This window comes from Meriones unguiculatus, chromosome 9 (assembly GCF_030254825.1).
Source record: "Meriones unguiculatus strain TT.TT164.6M chromosome 9, Bangor_MerUng_6.1, whole genome shotgun sequence".
Taxonomy (NCBI): Eukaryota; Metazoa; Chordata; class Mammalia; order Rodentia; family Muridae; genus Meriones; species Meriones unguiculatus.
In genome coordinates this window covers 113,603,779-113,624,449 of record NC_083357.1, presented here as the reverse complement: position 1 = coordinate 113,624,449, position 20,671 = coordinate 113,603,779, and the positions used below count along the sequence as shown (strand labels likewise).

The 20,671-nt window shown below is 44.2% G+C and overlaps 1 protein-coding gene across 2 annotated transcripts in view; it reads right to left on the bottom strand.

Annotated features, from left to right (window-relative positions):
- Positions 1–16,864, bottom strand: part of Gpc6 (glypican 6) — a 1,064,885-nt gene extending 1,048,021 nt beyond the window's left edge. Inside the window, exon 1 of one of the 2 annotated variants that reach the window (XM_060391596.1) lies at positions 16,015–16,864. In XM_060391596.1, the coding sequence (XP_060247579.1) occupies positions 16,015–16,174 (160 nt within the window). In that variant the 5' untranslated portion in view covers positions 16,175–16,864. The remainder of the gene's footprint in view (positions 1–16,014) is intronic. The other variant, XM_060391597.1, reaches the window with a different exon arrangement.
- Positions 16,865–20,671: the final 3,807 nt, after the last annotated feature.

The window sequence follows — 20,671 nt, the reverse complement described above, 5'->3', positions numbered from 1 at the left end:
AGGAATATCGAATGGCAGAGAAACACTTAAAGAAATGTTCAACATCCTAAGTCATTCAGGAAATGCAAATCCAAATGACACTGAAATTTCACCTCACACCCATCAGAATTGCTAAGATCAAAAATTCAAGTGACAACACATGCTGGAGAGGATGTGGAGAAAGGGGAACCCTCCTCCATTGCTGGTTGGAATATAAACTTGTACAACCACTTTGGAAATCAATCTGGTGCTTTCTCAGACAATTATGAATAGTGCATCCTCAAGATCCAGGTATACCACTCCTAGGCATATACCCAAAAGGATAAAGAAATTTTTATAGGTATATAAACAATGGAATATTACTCAACCTAGCAGCAAAAAGAGTGGAACTTGGGGGAGGGATGGGTGGAAGCTACAAAAAAAAAAAAAATAGAAATAATCTCAAAGTAGACCACCACAGGACTGAATTGAATACTCATCACCTCTAGGAAGGGAAAGGTAAGGGAAAGGGATGGAAGTTTGACAATGGGTACCAAAATACAGAGAGATGGGAGAAATCTATTCTAGTAGGAGAGTGAGTTTAGTTTAACAGCCTGTTACTATCATTTGTATAGAACCAGAAGATAGATGTGCAAAGTCTCTCAATGCACAGAACTAATAAATGTGTAAGCAGATGGAAAGCTATTTTTTCTGACCTCATAACCTCACATTGCGTATGTATACTGAACTGTCAAACTATACCCATAAATGCACGCGATTATTATGCCAATTAAAAATAAATAAATTATTTATGAAGGCAGCATGGCAGATGCAACATGGACATTTGTTTCCAAGTTGAAGACTAAAGAGGAGAAGAAGTAAGTTAAAAAAATGTTCTTTGACATTTAGTAGCACTTCCAGCATGTTTAAAATCTCTAGGTGGGAGAGACGGCTTGGGGGTTGACAGTGCATCCCACCTTTGCAGGGGACCTGAGTTTAGTTCCCAGCATCCACTTAGAGCAGAGGATGTTGCTCCAGCTCCAGGCCTCCAAAGCCCTCTGCCAGGTTCCAGTGGCTTCTGCAGTCACGTACACATAAACACACACACACACATAATTAAATAATAATTTTAAATTTTACATAATTTAAAAATAATAAAAATGACTGCTTCAGTAATTCATTTCATTTTTATTCATTTTACATCCTGGTTGTAGCCCCATCCCTCCTCCCCTCCCAGCCCCACCCTCCTTCTCTCCCTACTCTCTATCACCTCTTCCTCAGAGAAGAAGAGCTCCCTTTCCCAACCACCCAGCTCATCAAGCTGCATCAGGACTGAGCATGTCCTCTTCCCCTGTGGCCTGGCAAGGCAGTACTGCCAGGGGGAAGTGATCTCTTAGAAGCTGATGATGAGAGGAGACTTAAAATAACAATGTCTCGAGTGGAAATTACAGTGAACTGGCTTCCAGGTTAGAGATCCCTCATCACCCGTCACCTATCACAGGAACTAGTGACAGAGATCTATTTCCTGAGGACCTCTCTGTTTCTGCTGTTCACATGGATCACGCTACTTAACTGCCACCGAAAACTGTCACGAGCCAGGCAGTATTATTTCCCTCTCTGTGTAGGTAAAGAAAGTCAATTGAAGGTGTAAGAATACACTCAAATAACCACATTCTAAGCATAAGGCCAGAACTCGGTCCCTCAGCATCTGTAGCATATGCTCTGAAACCCATAGATTGTAGTAAAAAGAAAGAATTCACAGAGCTGACAGTTTGCTATTTCCATGACTCTTCAGACGTCTTCATGCCATCTACATACTGGAGACAATGTTTGGCAAATATGTAAGTGAGTCTGTTTCGTTCATTTCTTTTTGTAGACATCAGGACTGTGAGAGTCTTTTACCTGACTTCAGGAGACAAGAATTCTAAATCCAGCTGCATGTTTTCAGACCAGGCAAGAGAAGGGAAGACAGCATGGCCATCACTGGCCTCAAGAGTCTATGTGAAGAAGATGCCATCAGAATGGAATGTTGGCCAAGACTCTCACTTACTTCTCTCTGAGCTTTCCTTTTCGTAGAGAAGCACATTTCTGCCTAGAGTCCTGTGGAGGGACCTCAGTCCCTCCTGAGTTACAGTCTTGAAGCATGCTGGACGCAGCGGGAAGGCTGTAGCTCCCACCACAGTGGATAGGCCCGGCCCAGATGTCCTTAGAGCCTTCCTAAAGACTGAGCAGCTAAGCACGGCAGGCCACCACTGCACCAGGTGAGCAAGACAGGCAATGGAAGCTAGGAACTCAGAAAGCCTGCAGACCACAGAGGCCAATGAAAGGGTGAATGCTCCAAAACGGATAGTGGCTGTTTCTCAAGTTGGATAAATCCAGTCATGAAATACACCAGCCTGGTGTAAGCTGTGCAGAGCAGCAGGTGCCGGAGCTGGCACTCCCGTGGCAGACGGACACTCCTACCCAGATCAGGGATTAGTTGCCTTTCTTGACTATTAAACTTAACTTAGTTCAACTGCAGTGACAATTCCTATTTGCACATGAAAAATAAAATGAAGCACCAACAGGTTCAGAAAATGGTGAAGAATAAAGGCAGGAGATGGTCTTTGCATAAGGACTTCAGAAGGATCCTTATGAAAAATGCTGTCCCAGAGGCCACACTCATCAGACTGAGGCCTTAACTTTATCAGACTCCATTGTTTTGTTGTTGCCACTGATAACCAACAAGTGGGTTCTCCCAAGGAACCAGATGAGCAGGCTACAGGTCTGAGGTGAGAAGGGAGAAGAGGAAACCCTGTTCTTTTCCAGCGGGGTCGCACAATAGACATCTTACTGATAGGCACAAATATGGTGGCAGCGCACATACTTAATGCTACGAGAGGTGCAGGAAACAGACAGCCTGACCCTGGAGAGAAGATGGCTCATTCCTTCAGTGTTCTAGTCACCATTGCAAAGTCAAACAACAGCACAGTCAGATGTCAGGGAAACCAAAAGGCACACCGCTGTAGTCGTTCTTAAAATGGAAAGGCCTACAATTTGACACGAGTTCCTCAGGCCACAAGACTAAAATACCAACCTTCTACCACTTCCAATTTGGCCTCGGCATTCTCTGCACAGAGTACCCAGCTGCCGATTGGGAAACATTTCCCATTTCTGGCAACACAAGGCAGGCGACCACAAAGTAAAAACAGTGTGGGTAAGGAATAGTTCTAACAGTTGAACGTCCTGTTTTTCAAAATGGTTCTGCAACTTTCGGGATTAAAACGAACTGACTTAAAGTGTAAGGAATCTGAGAAGCTTCCAGGGGATTGATTAATTATTTTCTTTTCGTGATGAGCTATTACCCCGCAGGACCACCATTAACAGGGAGCATGAGTAAAACTGAAGTCAGTTACTCGGTGGCAATGTGGGGCGGGCCAATCTGACGGCAGATTCTCGGCACTGATGGTACTTGACATTTGGTGGAGATTTATTTCCGCTTTCCAAATCTAAAGCACTGCTGAATAGATCATACAATGCGGTGCTAATACAATGCCTGTTTTTTGTTTTGTTTTGTTTTTTGTTTTTTTTTAATGATTCTTTAAGGGAGGTAAGGGTTGGGGGTGTGCTTTCAATGTTCAGGGTACTTACATCTGTTGCTCAGCTGGAAACACTGTTAAAAGGCCATTAGAACCTCAAGGTAACAGACCTCGAAAGCTATGAAAGGCATGGAGCAATTTGCTGTTTGTGTTAGGAGTATCAGCCTCAGCCACTTCCTCCTCATGGGCTGAAAACAGCTTCTGTCATGAGCCGTGAAAATCAATTCCACAGTAACCGGGCTGAAATGCGCCGAAGGTGGCACACCTAAGGCAGTCCCTGCGCAGCAGAGCCTCCTTCTGGGCATCCGCGGCACCTTGCACATCTCCCAACCTGCTCTCTAGCAGAGCTGCAAGCTATCAGCAGCTTGGAGCTTCCGGGAACCTTCCGGCTTGTCCCTTTGGACACTAGTTCTCTCTGATGCTTAATTAAGTAAAAACCAGAACTGTCACCCTGAATGAAGATAGCTTTCAGAAACAGGCTGCACAAAGCCTTTTCTTGCCTATCTGTGTTCCAGTTTCTGTTTCCCGGATCACAGTAATTGTGAAAAACACTCATGTCCACCCCCCACTTTCCCCCACAATAAAACAGCTTCAGGAACTTCTATAACATGCAGACTATTTTAAAACTTTGTTTCAAACATAAGGTCATATTTCTGAAAAATGTAAGTATTTCAGAGGTTAGCAATAGTTTTGTCAAGAGTTATGCTTTATAAACTAATGCTTAGAAAGGTTAACTTGCCTTTGAAAACAAGTTTGAGCCTTTTTAGTGGTAGGAAATTGCATTCCAGCTACAAAAGGCAACCTTGGTTACCACATATGATTAAGATGTAACCAATGAGACTACATACAGCCAACCTTTTGTTCACTGAAAAATTTTTATATAATCTGCGCAGCTTCTAGGTAAAGAAGAAACTCTCAAATCAACATAGCTTCTACATGCAACTTCCTATGGTATCAATTACCTTCATATCAAAAGCCCAGGCTGAGAAACTGATTCAAATTCATGTGTTAATTTATTGTTGTTGTTGTTCTTAAAAACAAAAATTTTTAAAAATGCACAATATCCTATTTTTTGTCTTGAACATCAGGTTCGCCTCACATGTTCCAGACCCCAGCTTGCATGCGCTTATGGAGTACATGTTCCTGGCAAAGCAGAACAAAGCATTCTTATGACTTTTAAGTCTGTCCTTCAACACACATCATGAATATCTGTAAAGGATTCTAAGATAACTCTTGGCAGATTTGTCTGTGGGTGGCAGAGGTCTGCCATTCTGAATGGTACTTCATCTCCAGTTGAGACCAGCCTTCAGAGGAGCCACGTGGCAATTTAAGTGAATGAATGCCTAACTTCATTGCACTTTTATAAAAAGATCAGCCTAAGCTGCTAACACTCTACCAGACCCCTAACACCCGCAAGTCCAGTGTAAGAAGCCACATAATCACGTGAGCAATACAAACACAACGCGAGCTTTTTCCACATGTGCCTGATACTGTGAACCTGAACCATTTTTCCCAAGTTCAGTTAGAATCAATGGCTGAAAGACTCCCTGGATCACCAAGCAAGGAGCCTGCACTTCCAACAGTGGTGAGAGTTGACACTAGGAATGAATTCCAGCCCTTCAAATGGAGCTCACAAGTCACTGACAAATATCTTGATTTGTTTACAGCTGTCTTGCAATAAATATCAATTGAATAATAATAACAATAGTAATAATAATAAATAAAAATTTAGAAAAGCTCAACCAAACCTGTCCTCGCAAAGCAACTCCTAAGTGTGAGTTGGTGTCAGGATCAAGAATCTAAGTGACTCAGAGATGGAAGGATGGCTTGATTCATAAGCTAGTTCCCTCTACTTGTTTCTTTTACAATAAATCACTACACTGCACTTTAAGAAAATAGAATGGTTAAGCCTTTTGGAGAAAAAAAAAACAGGGCTTTTATGTTTTATACTTTGTTTCATCAGTCATTGAGATTTAAAAAAAATATTAGGAAAGCAAACAGATATAGGACAATAATTCCTTTTATTTTTTCCCCCCAGACACTAGTTAAAACTTCTCACTGGCACATATCTATGCTTCATGCATGGTGAACTGTTTGAAGTTCACCTCACAAGTGCTATTGACTTTAAGCTATTCTGACCCATTAAGAAAATAAGTGAAAATTATTCATCTTCCTTCAGAAGACTTCAAAAGGCTTTTTTTTTCCTGCAAAGGATAAAAAAAAATAGTTGCCTCAAATTCACTGAGAACTTTGAGGCAATATCCCAAGTTCCTGGAGATCCCTGGGACACTGGCCCCTGCATCGCAGCTATCCTGGGGGCACAAAGGGATGAAGGTAAATTTCTTAAAAATCTAAGAACTGTAATAGGGGGCTCTCCTGCCAGTGATGAAACTGTGGAGCCCTGGTAGGCATGCTCAGAATGGACCTTTTCATCTGTAATTAAATACATGCAAAAATGAAAAATAACCAGTTCAGTATATAGTCCCCTTTATATACAATTCCAGAGAACAGGAGAAAATGGCAAGTTCTGTGCCTGGAGGTCAATATGGGGATAACCCAAAGAGGAGGTAGGGGATAAAATTCTTCCAGACCAGATAAAAGAATACACATAATAAGACTCATATGTGCCGAAAGAAAGCATGCCAATTTAGCAACTTATTACAGGAACCTTACAGTGAAAGAAACTTCCAATTCTGCTGCCCATTTCCTCTTCTAAAGCAGTGAAGAGGGTCCCCTTACTAATGATGACAGGTCATCGGTGGTAGGAAAGTCCTTTTGGTTCCAGGCAAAGGGATGATGGCTGCCTTCCTCGATTTCCCCAAGTAGCCACGGTGTAATTTAAAAAACATCAGCAACAAACTGGAGAGATAGATACACAGTGCAATCTAGAGTGTCAGAATACTCGCTGTTGGAGATCCTGACCCACAATCAAGGTAGAAAAGTCACGAAACATATTACCTGGCATTTAAGTGTTTGTCCTGGCACACGCGTGTATTTAAAACCCACTTTGACTAGAATTCAGTGTTGCTCTTAAGAGATCCACGGATGATGGGAACAATAACATCAGCACCACCTGAGCACATTCCTGAAATACAGATTCACAGGCACAACCCAGCCCTACTCAGTCAGACACCTTGTGAGACCAGACAAAGGTCTGGGTACAGCCAGACCTTCTGTGATAGCAACATGCAAAGTCCATGGAGATCCTGTGGTCCAGATCACTGGCTCCTAACTATGGAAGCACACTGCGATTACTTCAAAAAGGGGGTGGAGAAAAGGGAGGAGGGTAAGGAATCAGAATATTGGAGAGCACAAAGATAGGTTTTTGGTTTTTTGTTTTGTTTTTGTTTGTTTGCTTGGTGTTCCTAATGATAACATGTACCTCCTGAGGTGACCCAGGCTCTCTATAACTCAAAAGAGCCAACTGTTAAATTTGTAGATACTGTTGGCAACTTGGAATAGGTGCTGAGAAGAGTGCTTACACAGAAATTGGCAATTGCTGCAAAACTGGGGCACTGCTTCTCATCTCTCCCAAACAACTGAACACTTATCAGTTTACCACTGTCCAGAGTTGAGAAATAGCATGGAAAACACCTACTTAATTCACAGAGCCTAGGCAGTTTCTCTTAACTTTGTGTGTCACCGTTCAGTTCTGGGGGAATCTCCTTAAGATGATGAACATTAACCAAGCAATTAATTGGCCATCAGCTACCAAGTTGGGTTGTAACTATGACTACTCTCCCCATGGAATGACCTTCTCTCCCCTCTTCCCTTTTCTTCCCCCTTCCCTCCCCTCCCTTCCCCTCCTCTCCCCTTCCCTTTCCTCTTCTTCCTAACATGACCATACAAAGCAGTTTTGGAATCAGAAGCACATGTCCAGCTACTTCTCACCAGGGGACATACACATGGGGAAAAGCAATCCTTTTTGGTGCCTTTGGCAGTGAGTCCTGGTGCTCCAGCAGCTGTCTTGTGCCCATATGGAGATGTGTTAGAACAGGATCCAGGAGCAGAAAGAGGAACAAGCATGGCACCCTGCAGATACTATAAACATACTGTTTTCTCACTTCTTTCTCCCTGACCTATGTTGGGACTCTTGCTGTGTGAAAAATGGTTGTGTAAGCCAACTTCTGTGACCTGCAGCCAAAAGAATCTTAACTGAGCATTATGTCTGGCAAAGGATTTCAACATCTTCTTTAAATGCTTTTATTGGAACCTCTGTGTAACTGAGTCTAGATTTCAAGTCCTTTTTAGTTAATTAAAGTTGGGTTTTTTTGGTTTTTCTTTTTTTGTTGTTGTTTTGGTTTGCTTTGGTTTTGTTTTTTGTTTTTGTTTTTTGGTTTTTTTTTTTTTTTGGTTTTTGTTTTTTTTTCTTTTTTTTGTCTTCTCTGATAACCAAATTTGTCCCTTCTTCTTTTCCTTTACCCTCCTCAGGGACTATCCTTTCCCTGCCTAAGGATCTGAGGCAGCATCTCAGCTGCACCTCTCCCCTGAGCCTCTAAGAATCTCTCTAATGCAGCTTGTTTATAGTGCTCAACCACCCCGAAACAATACTCCCATCATGTCACTTCAGTGCCAACAACCCAGGATGATGACCTAATTCCCACCACATTCAGCTGAGGATATCCAAAAATCTCCAAAGACCCAGCCCCACCCATGATACTCAATATAATTTTTCATCACTTCCAAGTAGATTCCTGTCTATGTTATCCTTCACACACCCACTGTCCACTCCACCCTGAATTCCACCTTCCATTGCCACTCCCTTGCAAAATATTGCTGGTCCTTCAAGGCTTCTGCTTACATTTAGCCACTTCATCCTTTGATTTCCATCCTGATAATCAGTATTGACCTTTGCAATTTAGATGATCCTCAAAACATATTTAAATCCTAAGGAAATAATGGTAAGCTTTAACTAGTTCTGCATTTTGTTGAAAATTTTTAAGTTGTTTTTATACTGCTGCAAATACAAAAACAGAAACCCATGAATGAAATTTCATGATATGCATATTTGATTACCTGGCTTTTGGTACCTGATGCCCTGATGCTTTCTTAGTATTAATAATTCATTCGACACTGTTTGAGAAATCTCTGTCAGCCACAGTGATGTACTTGACAATCTTCAGCTGGCTTAATGATGATAGTGAGTTTTGTTTCCAACAAAAAAAACACAGATAAATTATGCCAAATGGCATTACCTTCCTAAGTCAGTGAATGTTTTGTGGATATTCATTTCTCTTTTAATCTCTCTCTGTGGCTGGCCCTCTCTCTTCTACCCATTCGCCCACACTGTCCATGGGCAATCACACAGTGAAAATTATGTAACTAGTATTTGATTGACTAATAATCTTAGGCAGTACCCACAGAACCTAAATACTTCAGGATTCCTTTTTTCTATTTCAGTGGCCTCCACTGTGGTTCAGGATGATGGCCCCTCTCTTCCTGTGTTTGTGTTCTGCCTGTCCAGTAATTCTTCTAAGAGAAGTCATAGCAATATTTCAAAATCACGACCAATCCTGATTGAAATACTCCTGTAAGGGCCCCTCTGAGCTCTCAGATTAAAGGTGAAAGCCTTAACATGGAGTTTGAGGCATTTTAGGACCCAGCAAAGAAGGAAAACACATATCCTTCAGGGGGCAGTAGCCATGGTTAACTCTATTAGATGGTCACTTTGGGTTCTACAGGAAAAAAAAAAATCAGCCCTTCTAGGCATGAGTTCTTCCCCATTGAACAATCACCATTCAGAAGGGCAGGAGGTCACTGAAACTTCTGGGGTTGAGGGAGAGTTAGCAAACACAGATAGTCATGTGCGTGTGTGTGTGTGTGTGTGTGTGTGTGTGTGTGTGTGTGTGATGGAATGACACAACATGGCAGCAGTGTCTAGGGCAGAGAGCCGCAAAGGGCTCAGCATTTTAGGGTTCTAGTGGCAGAGTTTGTGTAGTCATTGCAAACAGGACAGTAGTTCACATGGGATCCTAGGCAGGCAGGCTCTAAATAGGTAAAACACTGCTTCACTGATTTACACTTAAAGCAACCGAGTATGTAGACCTCCAGGTCAGTATCTGTAAACATTTCGGTTAAAGGGCCAAGCTGATAAACATAAAGCTGATATGCAAGGCTCTATCTTTGGGCCCCTTAGGTTGCTAATCTGGCCCTTAGGCTCCAAATCCCTGGTTTTTCTTTCTCTAACTTCTTTCCCCACCACAGCCCATTACCATGGGTTCAATCATTCATCTCCTGTTTCTCGGAGCTCTCACTGACTCATCACTTGTGCACCTTCCACTGTCCCCAACCTCACAGATAGCTTCTCTGGTTCAGGTCACACTGCATTTCCTTAATGACGAACATCCGAGGCCAGGGGTGTAGATACAAGGATCCCAGGAGTCTGTTTGCCTTGAGTGCTACAGGCTTATCTCAGCTGGATTTACTAAATTTACAACAGTGCCCCCGTTGTAACTTTTTTGCTGGGATGAAAATTCCCTGTAACTACAGAGTACAAAGCACAAGGGCTTATGCATAGCACATACACAATAAATACTCACTGCATGAGTGAGCAAAATGCCTGAAATAATCTGTAAACTGGGTGCTGTTTAAATATGGAATCATTTCTATTTTTCTCTGTTGCTGTTCCAATGATAATGATAATTAAATGTTATTAGAAACCTATTTTCACCCAGTTTTATTAAAAGTTAGAACATTTTACCCAAGATTTACCACGATGAATTCTTTTATTTACATATTTGCCAAACCAGAGATCTAAACATTTTGCATTCATTTGTTTGCTTGGTTGTTTTCTTTTGTCCTTGTCGCTCTTCCTTGGGTTTTTGAGACAAGGCTGTAGCCACATGGCCCATCCTGGCCTAGAACACCAGACCCCCTGAATGCTGCCAGTACAGGCCCATCACTCCTGGCTTGACAATACTGTGTGAAACACTGCCAACTGGATAACTTTGGGTGATTGCTATATTACTTAAAGTTAAATTATATGTTAAACTTAAGTGAAAAAATATGACAGAGAACATTTCATCAGGCAGAGTAAGATACTGAATGTTCAGATTCTGAAAATATTAAAACAGTTGTTTAAGCTGGCTAGACAGCTCTACATCATCTCTGGCCTTGTCAGAACTCTTCAGGGATATATAAATTATGGAAGATTATGCATAATGTTACTTTTTTTAAGTCTAAGTAAGACAGAAATTAGGATTAAATCATCTATCAACAACTAATTTGCTACAAGTTTTACAGAACAGTTCACCTAACAGAAAACAATTTTATAAGTGTCCACAAGTTTAAAAGAATAAATCTTTTAACCACAATATTTTAAAACAGAATGCTCTGTATTTTGAACCTATCCTGATAATGGCCTACATTTCCAGTCACAAACTATTAAGACACAATGCAATTAAAAGAAGTGAGTCTTATGTTTAAAAAAAGAAGTGTGTCAGTCCCTAAATGATAAGAGATTATTCTCTATAAATCAGCTGAGCAGACCTTGTTTGCAAGCAGCACTCTCAACGGATTCCCAAATCAAAAACATTCCAAGAGGAACTCCTAGCAACCTGCATTTCAGATGGCTTTGATATTTGGAAATAGAGTAATTATTTTAGAAATCCAGTGAATTGCCAAACCATAGAAATAAAAAATTGAAATTCAACTAATTAATTTATAACTCACTTTGTTCATCCAAAAGGCTTTAGAGTTCATCCATTAACAAAGTAGAGGGCAAAAATCAGAAATTATTGAATAAGGCAAATAGATGGAACTTACATAGTTTATCCAAAGCTAAGATACAAAAGGTAAAAAGGACTTAACTTTTCCACTTATGTTAATGTGAACTGAAAAGAACATGTGTTAAAGATCAATGAAACAAAGCCAAGCCTATGTATGTGTGTGTGTAGATAGACAGAATGTTGTTTGTACATATACATATAAAGAATGCACATCATATATATGTACATATATATGTACATATATGATATATATATGATGTGCATATATATATATTTGAAGCCAGAATAAAAAGTGAAGACACAGGAACACCAGTAATATATGAAAAAAGTCCTATTTTCATAGTAGATCTTGCTATATTTGATGAAAATTGGCATCAAAGAGATGAAAACAGGTTAATGCTTTCTTAGTGTCCAACTGTACCCCAATTCTCAACATACCTAAGGGAAAGTAGGGAAAAGCACATACTAAAAACTTATGGCTTTAGATTTTGTTCTATTCTGTGGAAATAGGACTTTGTCCCATCTTGTACCCTCTGGGTCACGAGGTATCATAAGCTTTGTTGGACTAACCCAATATTCCAGGTTTTGGACTAAGATGCTACCCCAGAAGGCCCAGTACATGGAAAGAAACAAAAGCATGTACTTTACATAGCCAGACAGACACAACAAAATGAATTGGAAAGTACATAGTTGCACAATGAGGAGGTAGGGGTGGGTGCAAGGTGATCAATCCCCAATCTACACACACATATTTGAGAAATGATGCTGCAGCCAATCTAACTTCAGCACACGGAACTTTGTGGGAATACATGGATGGTCAGCCAACAACACTACATACATATAAGAGGGGCAAAGAATAGGTCTCGTATGTGTGCATCCAACAAATGCTGGAGGCTTAACTCTGCAGGACAATGGGCCAAACTGGAGGTTTGTGCACTGCCAAACCAGCACTCCTGGGTTTGAGCTTCTTTCTCACCAATTGTTAGCTGAGTCACCTTGGGCATGTCACTTAAGTTTTTGTTGTGTTTTTATCTATCAAATATGGTTAGATCCACTATATTCTAACATTGGAAAACTTCAGTAATTTTTTTTGAACCTGTGTTTATGTGTGTATGCAGGTGCCAGAACACACATATGGACAAAGAAGACAACCTGTGAGAGCTGGTTTTCTTCTTCAGATAGGTGGGTCCCTATCAGACTCAAGCTGGAGCTAAATCAATTGCATTAACCAGCTGAGCCATCTGATCTGCTAAAGTGTTACATGGCGTGTTAGAAAAGTTATGTTAGATGAACGAGAAAATTGGAATCATGGCCAGCTAATCATGTTTCATACTCTGAACTATGGAATATTATGAATAAAGATCTCATCAAAGCTACATATAAGAAAGCCTGAAACAGCATTCTCTGAATCCCCACATTTCTACCTTTATAAGAGTGATGTGTTTCGCTGTGTGTGGGGGGCAGGGTGAGAGTGTGGGTGTGAGTGCGTGAGTGAGTGAATGTGTAAGAGTGCATGTGAGTGTGTGCGTGTGTGTGTGTTGCTAGAGACATAACGTCCTGTGCATATCACACAAGCACTCTACAGACAATCTGCACATAGCCCAAGCAGGTGCTACCACCAACTATGCGACTCTGAGAAGTTTAGCATCAGCAAGAAACGGGAGTAGCTGAGCCTGAAGGAAGAAGGAAGCTTTGATCAGGTTTCTAACCAAGCCCTGATGGTCTAAGCTTAGGCTCTTCCCAGGACACAGAAGGGAAAACAAGCAAGGCCATTGTGAAGGCGTTTGGCTAGATGTCTGGAAACACTGCTTGTACCACAGGAATTCTGAAGCATTAGAATGGATTGCTGAGAGGGGTGCAAGGGTTGTCTCCCTTGGAAATCTTCCAGGGAGGAGAGTCTATCTAATCTGCCTGCATGGGTTTAAAATCAAGGCTGAGTGAAGATTGATGGTCCAAACTCCCCTTCTGAAGGCACTTTCTAGGTTTATATATTACCCAGAGTCACCCTCTGGCGGTTTGAAGAGCTTCCCTCTACCAGGAAGAGAAAAGGGCAACACTGTTTTATAATTCTGAGCTTGGAGTAAAACTTTAATAATCTTGAGATGAAATATAATATCCTTATTACTTCCTAGTTATTTCACTATGCAAGCTACTTGTGAATATGGCTCAACTGGAATCTGGAGCCTGAACAGCAGTTCTTTTAAATTCCTACCATTTCTGAAGCAAACCACTGGATGTCTAAGCAAGGCAATGGATGACAACAAGTTTAAAGAAGGGACAGCCTCCACACACTCTTACCTACAGTACATAATTACATGTAAATACCATCAAGCGCTAGGGCGGGCACTAGGGGTATGTTTATTTAGTAATTACCTTTTTCTTAAGTGGTTATTCCAACAGCAACAGTAAATGCAATTTACTGTAGCACTGAGTAAAGTTTATTTTGAACCCCCCCCAACTAAAAACCCTTCAGTTATCCTACAACTCACTGTTTTCCTAACAAATGTGCCTTTGACCCCATGAGACATGGACCTTGATCCTGTCCACCAGCGTTGTAGGCTTAAGGTAAAGTCCTCAGCCTCACCCATTCCTGGCCAAGGTAAGTTCAGTGGAGTGGAGGGATTTTAGGGATTCAAAGCCATTAACAGTCTGTGATTTTTAAGGGAATAGAGAAAACAAAAAGTATACAACCCCAACCCTCTGCAGTTAGACTACTACTGAAGAATGTGTCCAGCCACTGGAAATGCTCTCCAGCAAAGTAATTGGTGACTACAGAAATGACTTACAATGGGCATCAGCCTCTGATAGCCAGGAGCCGGATGGTGCTGAGGGGTCTCCTGAGAGCCTCATTATCTGCTAAACAATACCGATCCAATTTAAAAATACTTAGCTGTTCTCTTCTTGGAGATATCTTATCTGAAATCATGTTGGGAAATATGTGTGTTTAAAAGATACAGTTTTGAAATGGCCAGATTAAAAAAGAAAAGGAGCTCCTGGAAGAGATCCCTAAACTATGCCTTTTAAAAGTTGAATTTCCTGAGATTTGGGGAGTTAAAAAGGTGAAGCAGATCCTTATCAATTAATTAAAAAGAATGAACAACAGTAGACAAAGGGAAAGGAGGTTAAGAAACTTAAGGAGCTGCAGGGGCAGTCCCTTTCTAGTCATTGATTAACAAATTAGGAGTGCGGGAACCGGGTGGGCGAAATCCCAGATTGAAGAGAGTCTCTTAATCCACTACAGCTTCCCCAGCCTTCCTGAGCCGGGGAATGAAACGCCTGGCTATGAATTGGAGAAAAAAAAAAAAAAAAAAAAAAAAAAAAAAAAAAAAAAAAAAAAAAAACACTCCCTCTACATAAAGCGCCGCGCTGTTGGTGATATGTGAGCGTCGTTTATTTTCCTTTTCCTTTTGGCAATGCCCAAATTGATAGAAATGTGTTAATTGCTGTGTAAGTTAAGACCCTCACTCCTTGAGTTTAGAGCTCGACCGTAATAAAGCAGTAATTCCACAAGGTACTACAACGGAGATGTTTTAAGGTATTTGCAAGCGTTTCCCATCAGTCCACCAGTTCTTTGGCAAAACCCAGAGTCTGGTGGCGATCCAGCGATCTGAGGTCACTCAGGACTTCAGCTACCCGCTGTGAGCAGCCCGCGCCCTGCCCGCACCTCCAGTCTCCTTTTGGCTCCTTCCAGCCCGGCTCCCTCGCAGCCGAAGGATTTTCTATCCCCGACACCTTTCAGTCACAGAGCCCCAATGAAGTTCGGGTTCGGTTGGAGCTAAGAGCCGGAACACACACACCCAGGCTGCTGCGCAAGTTGGTGGAGCCCAAAGGGCCGCACACACTGGCTCCGGGGAGGAGGGTGGAGGCTCGAGAGCCCGGGAGGAAAGAATGCTCGTGACCCGGCGAGCCACCGAGCGCTACGTGCAGACCCCGGAGACGAACGCCCCCATCGGGTCACTCGCTTAAGTTGGCTCCGCGTGCGCCAGCCGGCCGGAGCGCTAAGCCGGGCGGCCGGGTTGTCTGCTCAGCCCGAGTGGCCAACCGCAGCCCGGGAAGCATCGGGGTACCCTAACGGGAAATCCCGCCCCAAACCTAAAGCAGATGGACTACGAACCCCCCCTCCCCCCGAGCCAACGGCCCCGGGACTCCGTTGTCCGGATCCTGGAGACCCGGGCAACGAGCCTCCTTTCCCTTAGTGGCCGGTCCCCAGCCCCGGAGCCAGGCGCCCGGTCCCTGGAATGGATCTGGAGCGCGGAGAGCCGGAGTCGGGGAACCTCCGCGTCTCTCCACCGCCCCCGCCGGCGCGAAGGCGGGAGCGGAGAAGGCGCCACTCAGACGGTGGCGCTGAGCGAACTGCGGCCGCAGTTCTCCTAAGTTTGCCCGGGCGAGGGGGATGCGATGGGCGCCCCGCTCCGGTCTCCGCCTTCGCTAGCCGTCGCCCCTCCACCGTCCCCCGTTCCCTCGGCCCCGCTAGGCTCCAGGCCAGCCAGCGAGGAGGCAGGGCGCGGGGGCAGACGCGGGGAGCGAGGGGCGAGGGTGCTCCCGCGTGTGCACACAATGAGGCGGCGGGCAGGCACACCTCCCTCCCGCCGGAGGGACGGGACCAGCCTCTGCCGCCTCGAGGCGCGGACGCGGGCTTCCCGGGAGCCACCCGCGGAAAGTGAGCACCAACTGAGCAACAGGGGGGACAGGGAGGAAGCCCCGCTGCCTCCCGGGGCTGCAGCGGGCCCCGGGCCGGCGCCCGCGCTTACCTGCGATCTCTTGGTAGGGGATGTCCGCCAGGCTGAATCCCTTGGCACCGTAAGCCTGGCGGACCTCGCTGCAGCTCCGAGCCTTCACGTCCGCCGCGGCCGGCAGGGACAGCAGCAGCCCGGAGAGAGGAAGAATCACAGCCCGGATCCAGGAAGGCATGGTGCAACACGCAAGTCCACCTCGGCAGCCCCCAGCTCCCTGTGCGCTCTTCACCTTGCCCCTCGAGCCGAAAGCCCGCCAGAGCCTGCGGCGCGCTTCTTAGCCGCTGCCCAGCGTCACCCCCTTCCGCCAGCCGAGGGGACGAGCCGCGCAGCCCTCTGGACTGCGCTCAGCAAACTTTTATAAGCCAGATGGAGGATGGCAAGCCAAGCAGGGCTGCCTCGGGAATGCAGCTCCGCTAGCCGCTCGGGTGGAAAACCGTGCGAGAAAGACGAGAGAAGAGGAAAAGGCAAAGAAACGTCTCTCTCTCTCTTTTTTAAATACCACAGTGGGGGTGTTCAGCGCTGTGTCCGAGTCCCGAGCCGCAGAGTCGTGGAGCGCTGCGAGCTCGCCTAGCCTGTGTGTGAGACGAAGGTGGGACCGCGCGCGGGCTCCCCCCGGAGGGAGATGGACAGGCCGGCGCGAGAGTCTGCGCGCGTGTTTGTGGGTGTGAGCGCGGAGCTCTCGGGAGGTGTGTGCGTGGAGGTATGTGATGGAGATGTGCGGGATCCTGGGGAACCCTCAGCTTCACATAGGCTGAGGGAGCCTGTGAGAGTCTTCTTGAAATAGGAAGAGAGAAAATCCTGGAGACTGACACCGGAGGCAAAGGGGAAGGAGAAAGGAGGGGAGGGAGAGAGGGAGAGAAACGTGCTACCCAGTGCAAAGCCGAAATTCAGAGGCAGAGTCGGCCGCAAAACCTGGAATGGATCGCGAGCCACTAGGTAGAAGGGGAAAGACTGGAAGAGAACGGTCCCTATTTTCTCAATCACTTCATGGTCTCCATACACGGTCCGAAATGCTACCTTTCCCGGCACAAATAAGCCACGAATAAATAAAATAAGGCAAGGTGATTGAGGCGTTATTGTGATTACGCTATATTTTGCTGGAGATAAAGAACATCGCATTTCCAATTGTTGCTCTTGCCCCAGTGCAACTAACACAAAGCCACCGGGGGAAGACATAAACACAGAAAGTTAAAAAAAGAAAGAAAAAGAAAAGAAAGAAAGAAAAGAAAGGAAACCTGGGCCTGGAAGCAGAACAGAGCTACCTCTCTGGGTGCCCAGCTGATTTCTGCTCTTCTCAACGTTTTTATTTTCTAAGAACGAGTAATGAGTGGACAATATTAGAGAGGCATGGATCTCTCTCCTCTCTATCTGTCTGTCTCCCTCTCTGTCTCTGTCCTCACACACACAAAGAGGGAGAGAGCAAACATGAGCGAGAGGAGACAGAGAGAGACACCGAGAGAGAGACTTACATTCCAAATACAAAAGACTGTGGACTCTTGCCTCAGAGCTCAGGCTCTGAGTGTGTGGAGGTGTAACAGCGGCAGCGGGCAGTGCAAGACCCTGGGAAGGGCATGGCGTCCTCCTTTTCTCTCCTCACACTCCCTCTGCACACCAACCTTAACATGTTCTTCCAAGTTCTCAGAATTCTCAAGTGGAAAGCCTCGTCACTTTCTCCTTCCCATTCTGTGAAATGGGATGGAAGTGAGGATTCAGGTTTGACCAGTTTTGGGGGGCTTGTGTGTGTGTGCTCATAAGCTCCTGAAGCTAACCAGTTAGGAAGAAAAACAGTGCTGTTCAATGGTCTGGCCGTGTGGACACTGGCTTCACAAACCATGAGACATCACTGCAGGGTCAGGCCGACTTTTGTGGTACTCCAGAAGCTGCATGAGGATGCTTTCCTGTCCGTCTGTTTGTCTCTCTCATGGCACCCTCATCATCCTCAGCCTTGCTCAGCACATGTTCCTCTCTGGTAACTCATCATCAGTAAGACTCAAGAGGAGCATCTAGGCTCACTTTTAAAATGAGGCTGTATTGGCAGACTGAAAATCTCACCACCAAAGAGACAAGACAGGAGGAGTCTAGGACAACTAGGAGCTTTAAGCCTTTTGTAGTCTCTGTCTCAAAGGAGGAAGTCAGGAGCCTCAAGTTAAGATCACATACTGTTCTTGCAGAGGACAAAATTTTGATTCTCAGCTCCCAAATCATGGGGCTCACGAACTTCTGTAATTTCAATTCCAGAGATATCTAACCCATCTGGCTTCTGGGGACACCTTCACTCACATGTATGTGAGGGCACACACACACATTTAAAATGATAAAAATAAATCATCAGTTCTTTCAAGTAGCTAAACAGCAATCCTGAGGAGACCACCAAAGGCTGTCTTCAGGATTCCATCCACAGGTATGCAATGGCAGACACATATACAAAAAAAGACAACGGATGTGGTTTATGATGAAGACTGGCTGATGCTTTTGTATCTAATGAACAATCAATAGAGCCATATAGCAATAGGCCACTGCAGCCCTTGTAGACTTTTAGGGAGGCCAATGCATGGGAAGTTACTAAGCTCATGAAGCATGCATAGATAAGCTCAATTCTACTGGAAGGGTCAAATGGTTTGGAGTTGGTTTGTGAACTTTAGCCAGACCAAGAAATTGCCTTGTCCATTTATGGTGTAATATTGCATTGTTTGAAGTAGTTTTTGTTTGTTTGTTTGTTTTTTAAACAAAGCCAGAAATTCTATCTGGGGGCAATACCTCGACTGAGTCATTGCAATAGACATAGGATATGATAGAAATTCATAGAAAATGTCTCACTAGAAATAAGACAGCACCTAAGACTTAGATGAAAATGTTGGCTAAGGGCTTGAGCCCCAGCTGCCATGTTTATACTGGACACAGTAAGGAAAAAGAAGACTGAAGACTACTCGTCAGAGAAGCAAACAGAAAAACAAAAGAAGATTCAATAGGATCACCACTCCTATAGTACTGTGACAGCATGGTGAAGGTTTTAAGTATCTGAGACTTAAACTAGGAGGATGGGAAAGAGGAAGAATACGAGGATCAGTGGATTTGTATGATTATGGCGCTCGGTTCGGTAGACGAAAACAGTCATTGGAATGCTGAGGTCAGTCTTGTTGGAGACATGTTATGTACACTGAGACTCCTGTCTCCAACCCACTTGCCCACCCCAGCTGGTTTTCAGGATCCTTGGGGACCGTAATATAAAATGGAACTTTAGAGACTGCCAGTTTTACTGAAAACAATTTGGTCCTCAACAACCAGAAGTGGCAGGCAAATCAGGTGGCCTCTGTCGATCAGCCTGAGAAATGTGTTTGTGGAATGTGCACACACCAAGGAAGGATTCTCATTTGGCCTAGGACACTGTTGGCCACCCTTTTCCTGTTCAAGTAAATATTGTGGAGTTGGGGTGGAGGAACCATTTCTGATCAAAAACATTTAAGATGAGATTTCTGAGAAATATTTTCCTGATTAAAAAGTAAAGTAAATATAGGAGAGGCGGCTCATGAGTTGAGAGAGCTTCCTGATCTTCTGGGAGATCCACATTTAGTTCCCAGCAGGCATATTAGCTGGAACACTGGATCACAGCTACCTGTCACTCTAGTGTCATGGAATCCAATGCCTCCTGAGCATTTGAGGGTGCTTGCACATGTGCACGCGCACACACACACAGTCAGTCTCATGTGCATGTACACACATTTAAAAAATTAATTAAATGGGCTGGATAATTTTATGTCAACTTGACACAGGCTAGAGTCACCTGAGAGGAGGAAACTCCAATTGAGAAAATGCCTCCTGGAGACCTGGAGACATGGCATTTTCTTAACTAGTTGTTGATCGGGGAGGGCCCAGCCCATTGGAGTGGTGCCACACCTGGACTGATGGTCCTGAATATTATAAAAGAAAGCAAGCTGAGCAATCCTGAGAAGCAAGCCAGTGAGTAGTACCCTTCCCTGGCCTTTGTATCAGCTCCTCTCCAGGTTACTTCTCCAAATGCTTTCAATGATGAAATGTTACAGGAAAGTGTGAGTGAAATAAACCCTTTCATCCCCCAGTTGCTTTTGGTCACAGTGTTCCATCACAGCAGTAGTCACCCTAAGACACATATTAAAACAAAGAAAAATCTTTTTTCTTTTTTTTTAAGCAGAAGAGTCCTTTTACCTCAGCCTCTTGAATCCTCAGAGCCAGATGGTTGTATTGTGAATAGGAAACAAACCATTGCTAACAGAGATGACAGAGAAGACGGGTGGAAATAGTCAAGGTTCCTGGTCTCCTGTTTGAGCCACCAATCCAGCTCTTGACCTCTTAGTGCACAATCAAGAAGGATCCTTCAGTCTATGTATGCTACCGTTTGGTTTCCTGCTTTCTCAAGTGAAAACAATATCAGCACAGACACCAGTCTAAAGTCTGAACAGGAGAAATTGAAGGCTAGAGACAAATAAAAGAAAACAAATTGGAGGTAGCATTGTGGGGTCCAAGTCAGGCGATTTTCCAGCATGGTACAAAATTGCAGTGTACATCAAAGACAGTGGTCCTGGGCAGATGATGAAGGGGCCTGCTGGGACCCGAGAGAAGCAGTAAGCGTCATCATTAGGTAGCTGTGTGCCAGGCCACATGGAATTCCACGTGAAATGGGCAGAAAGATGGAGAA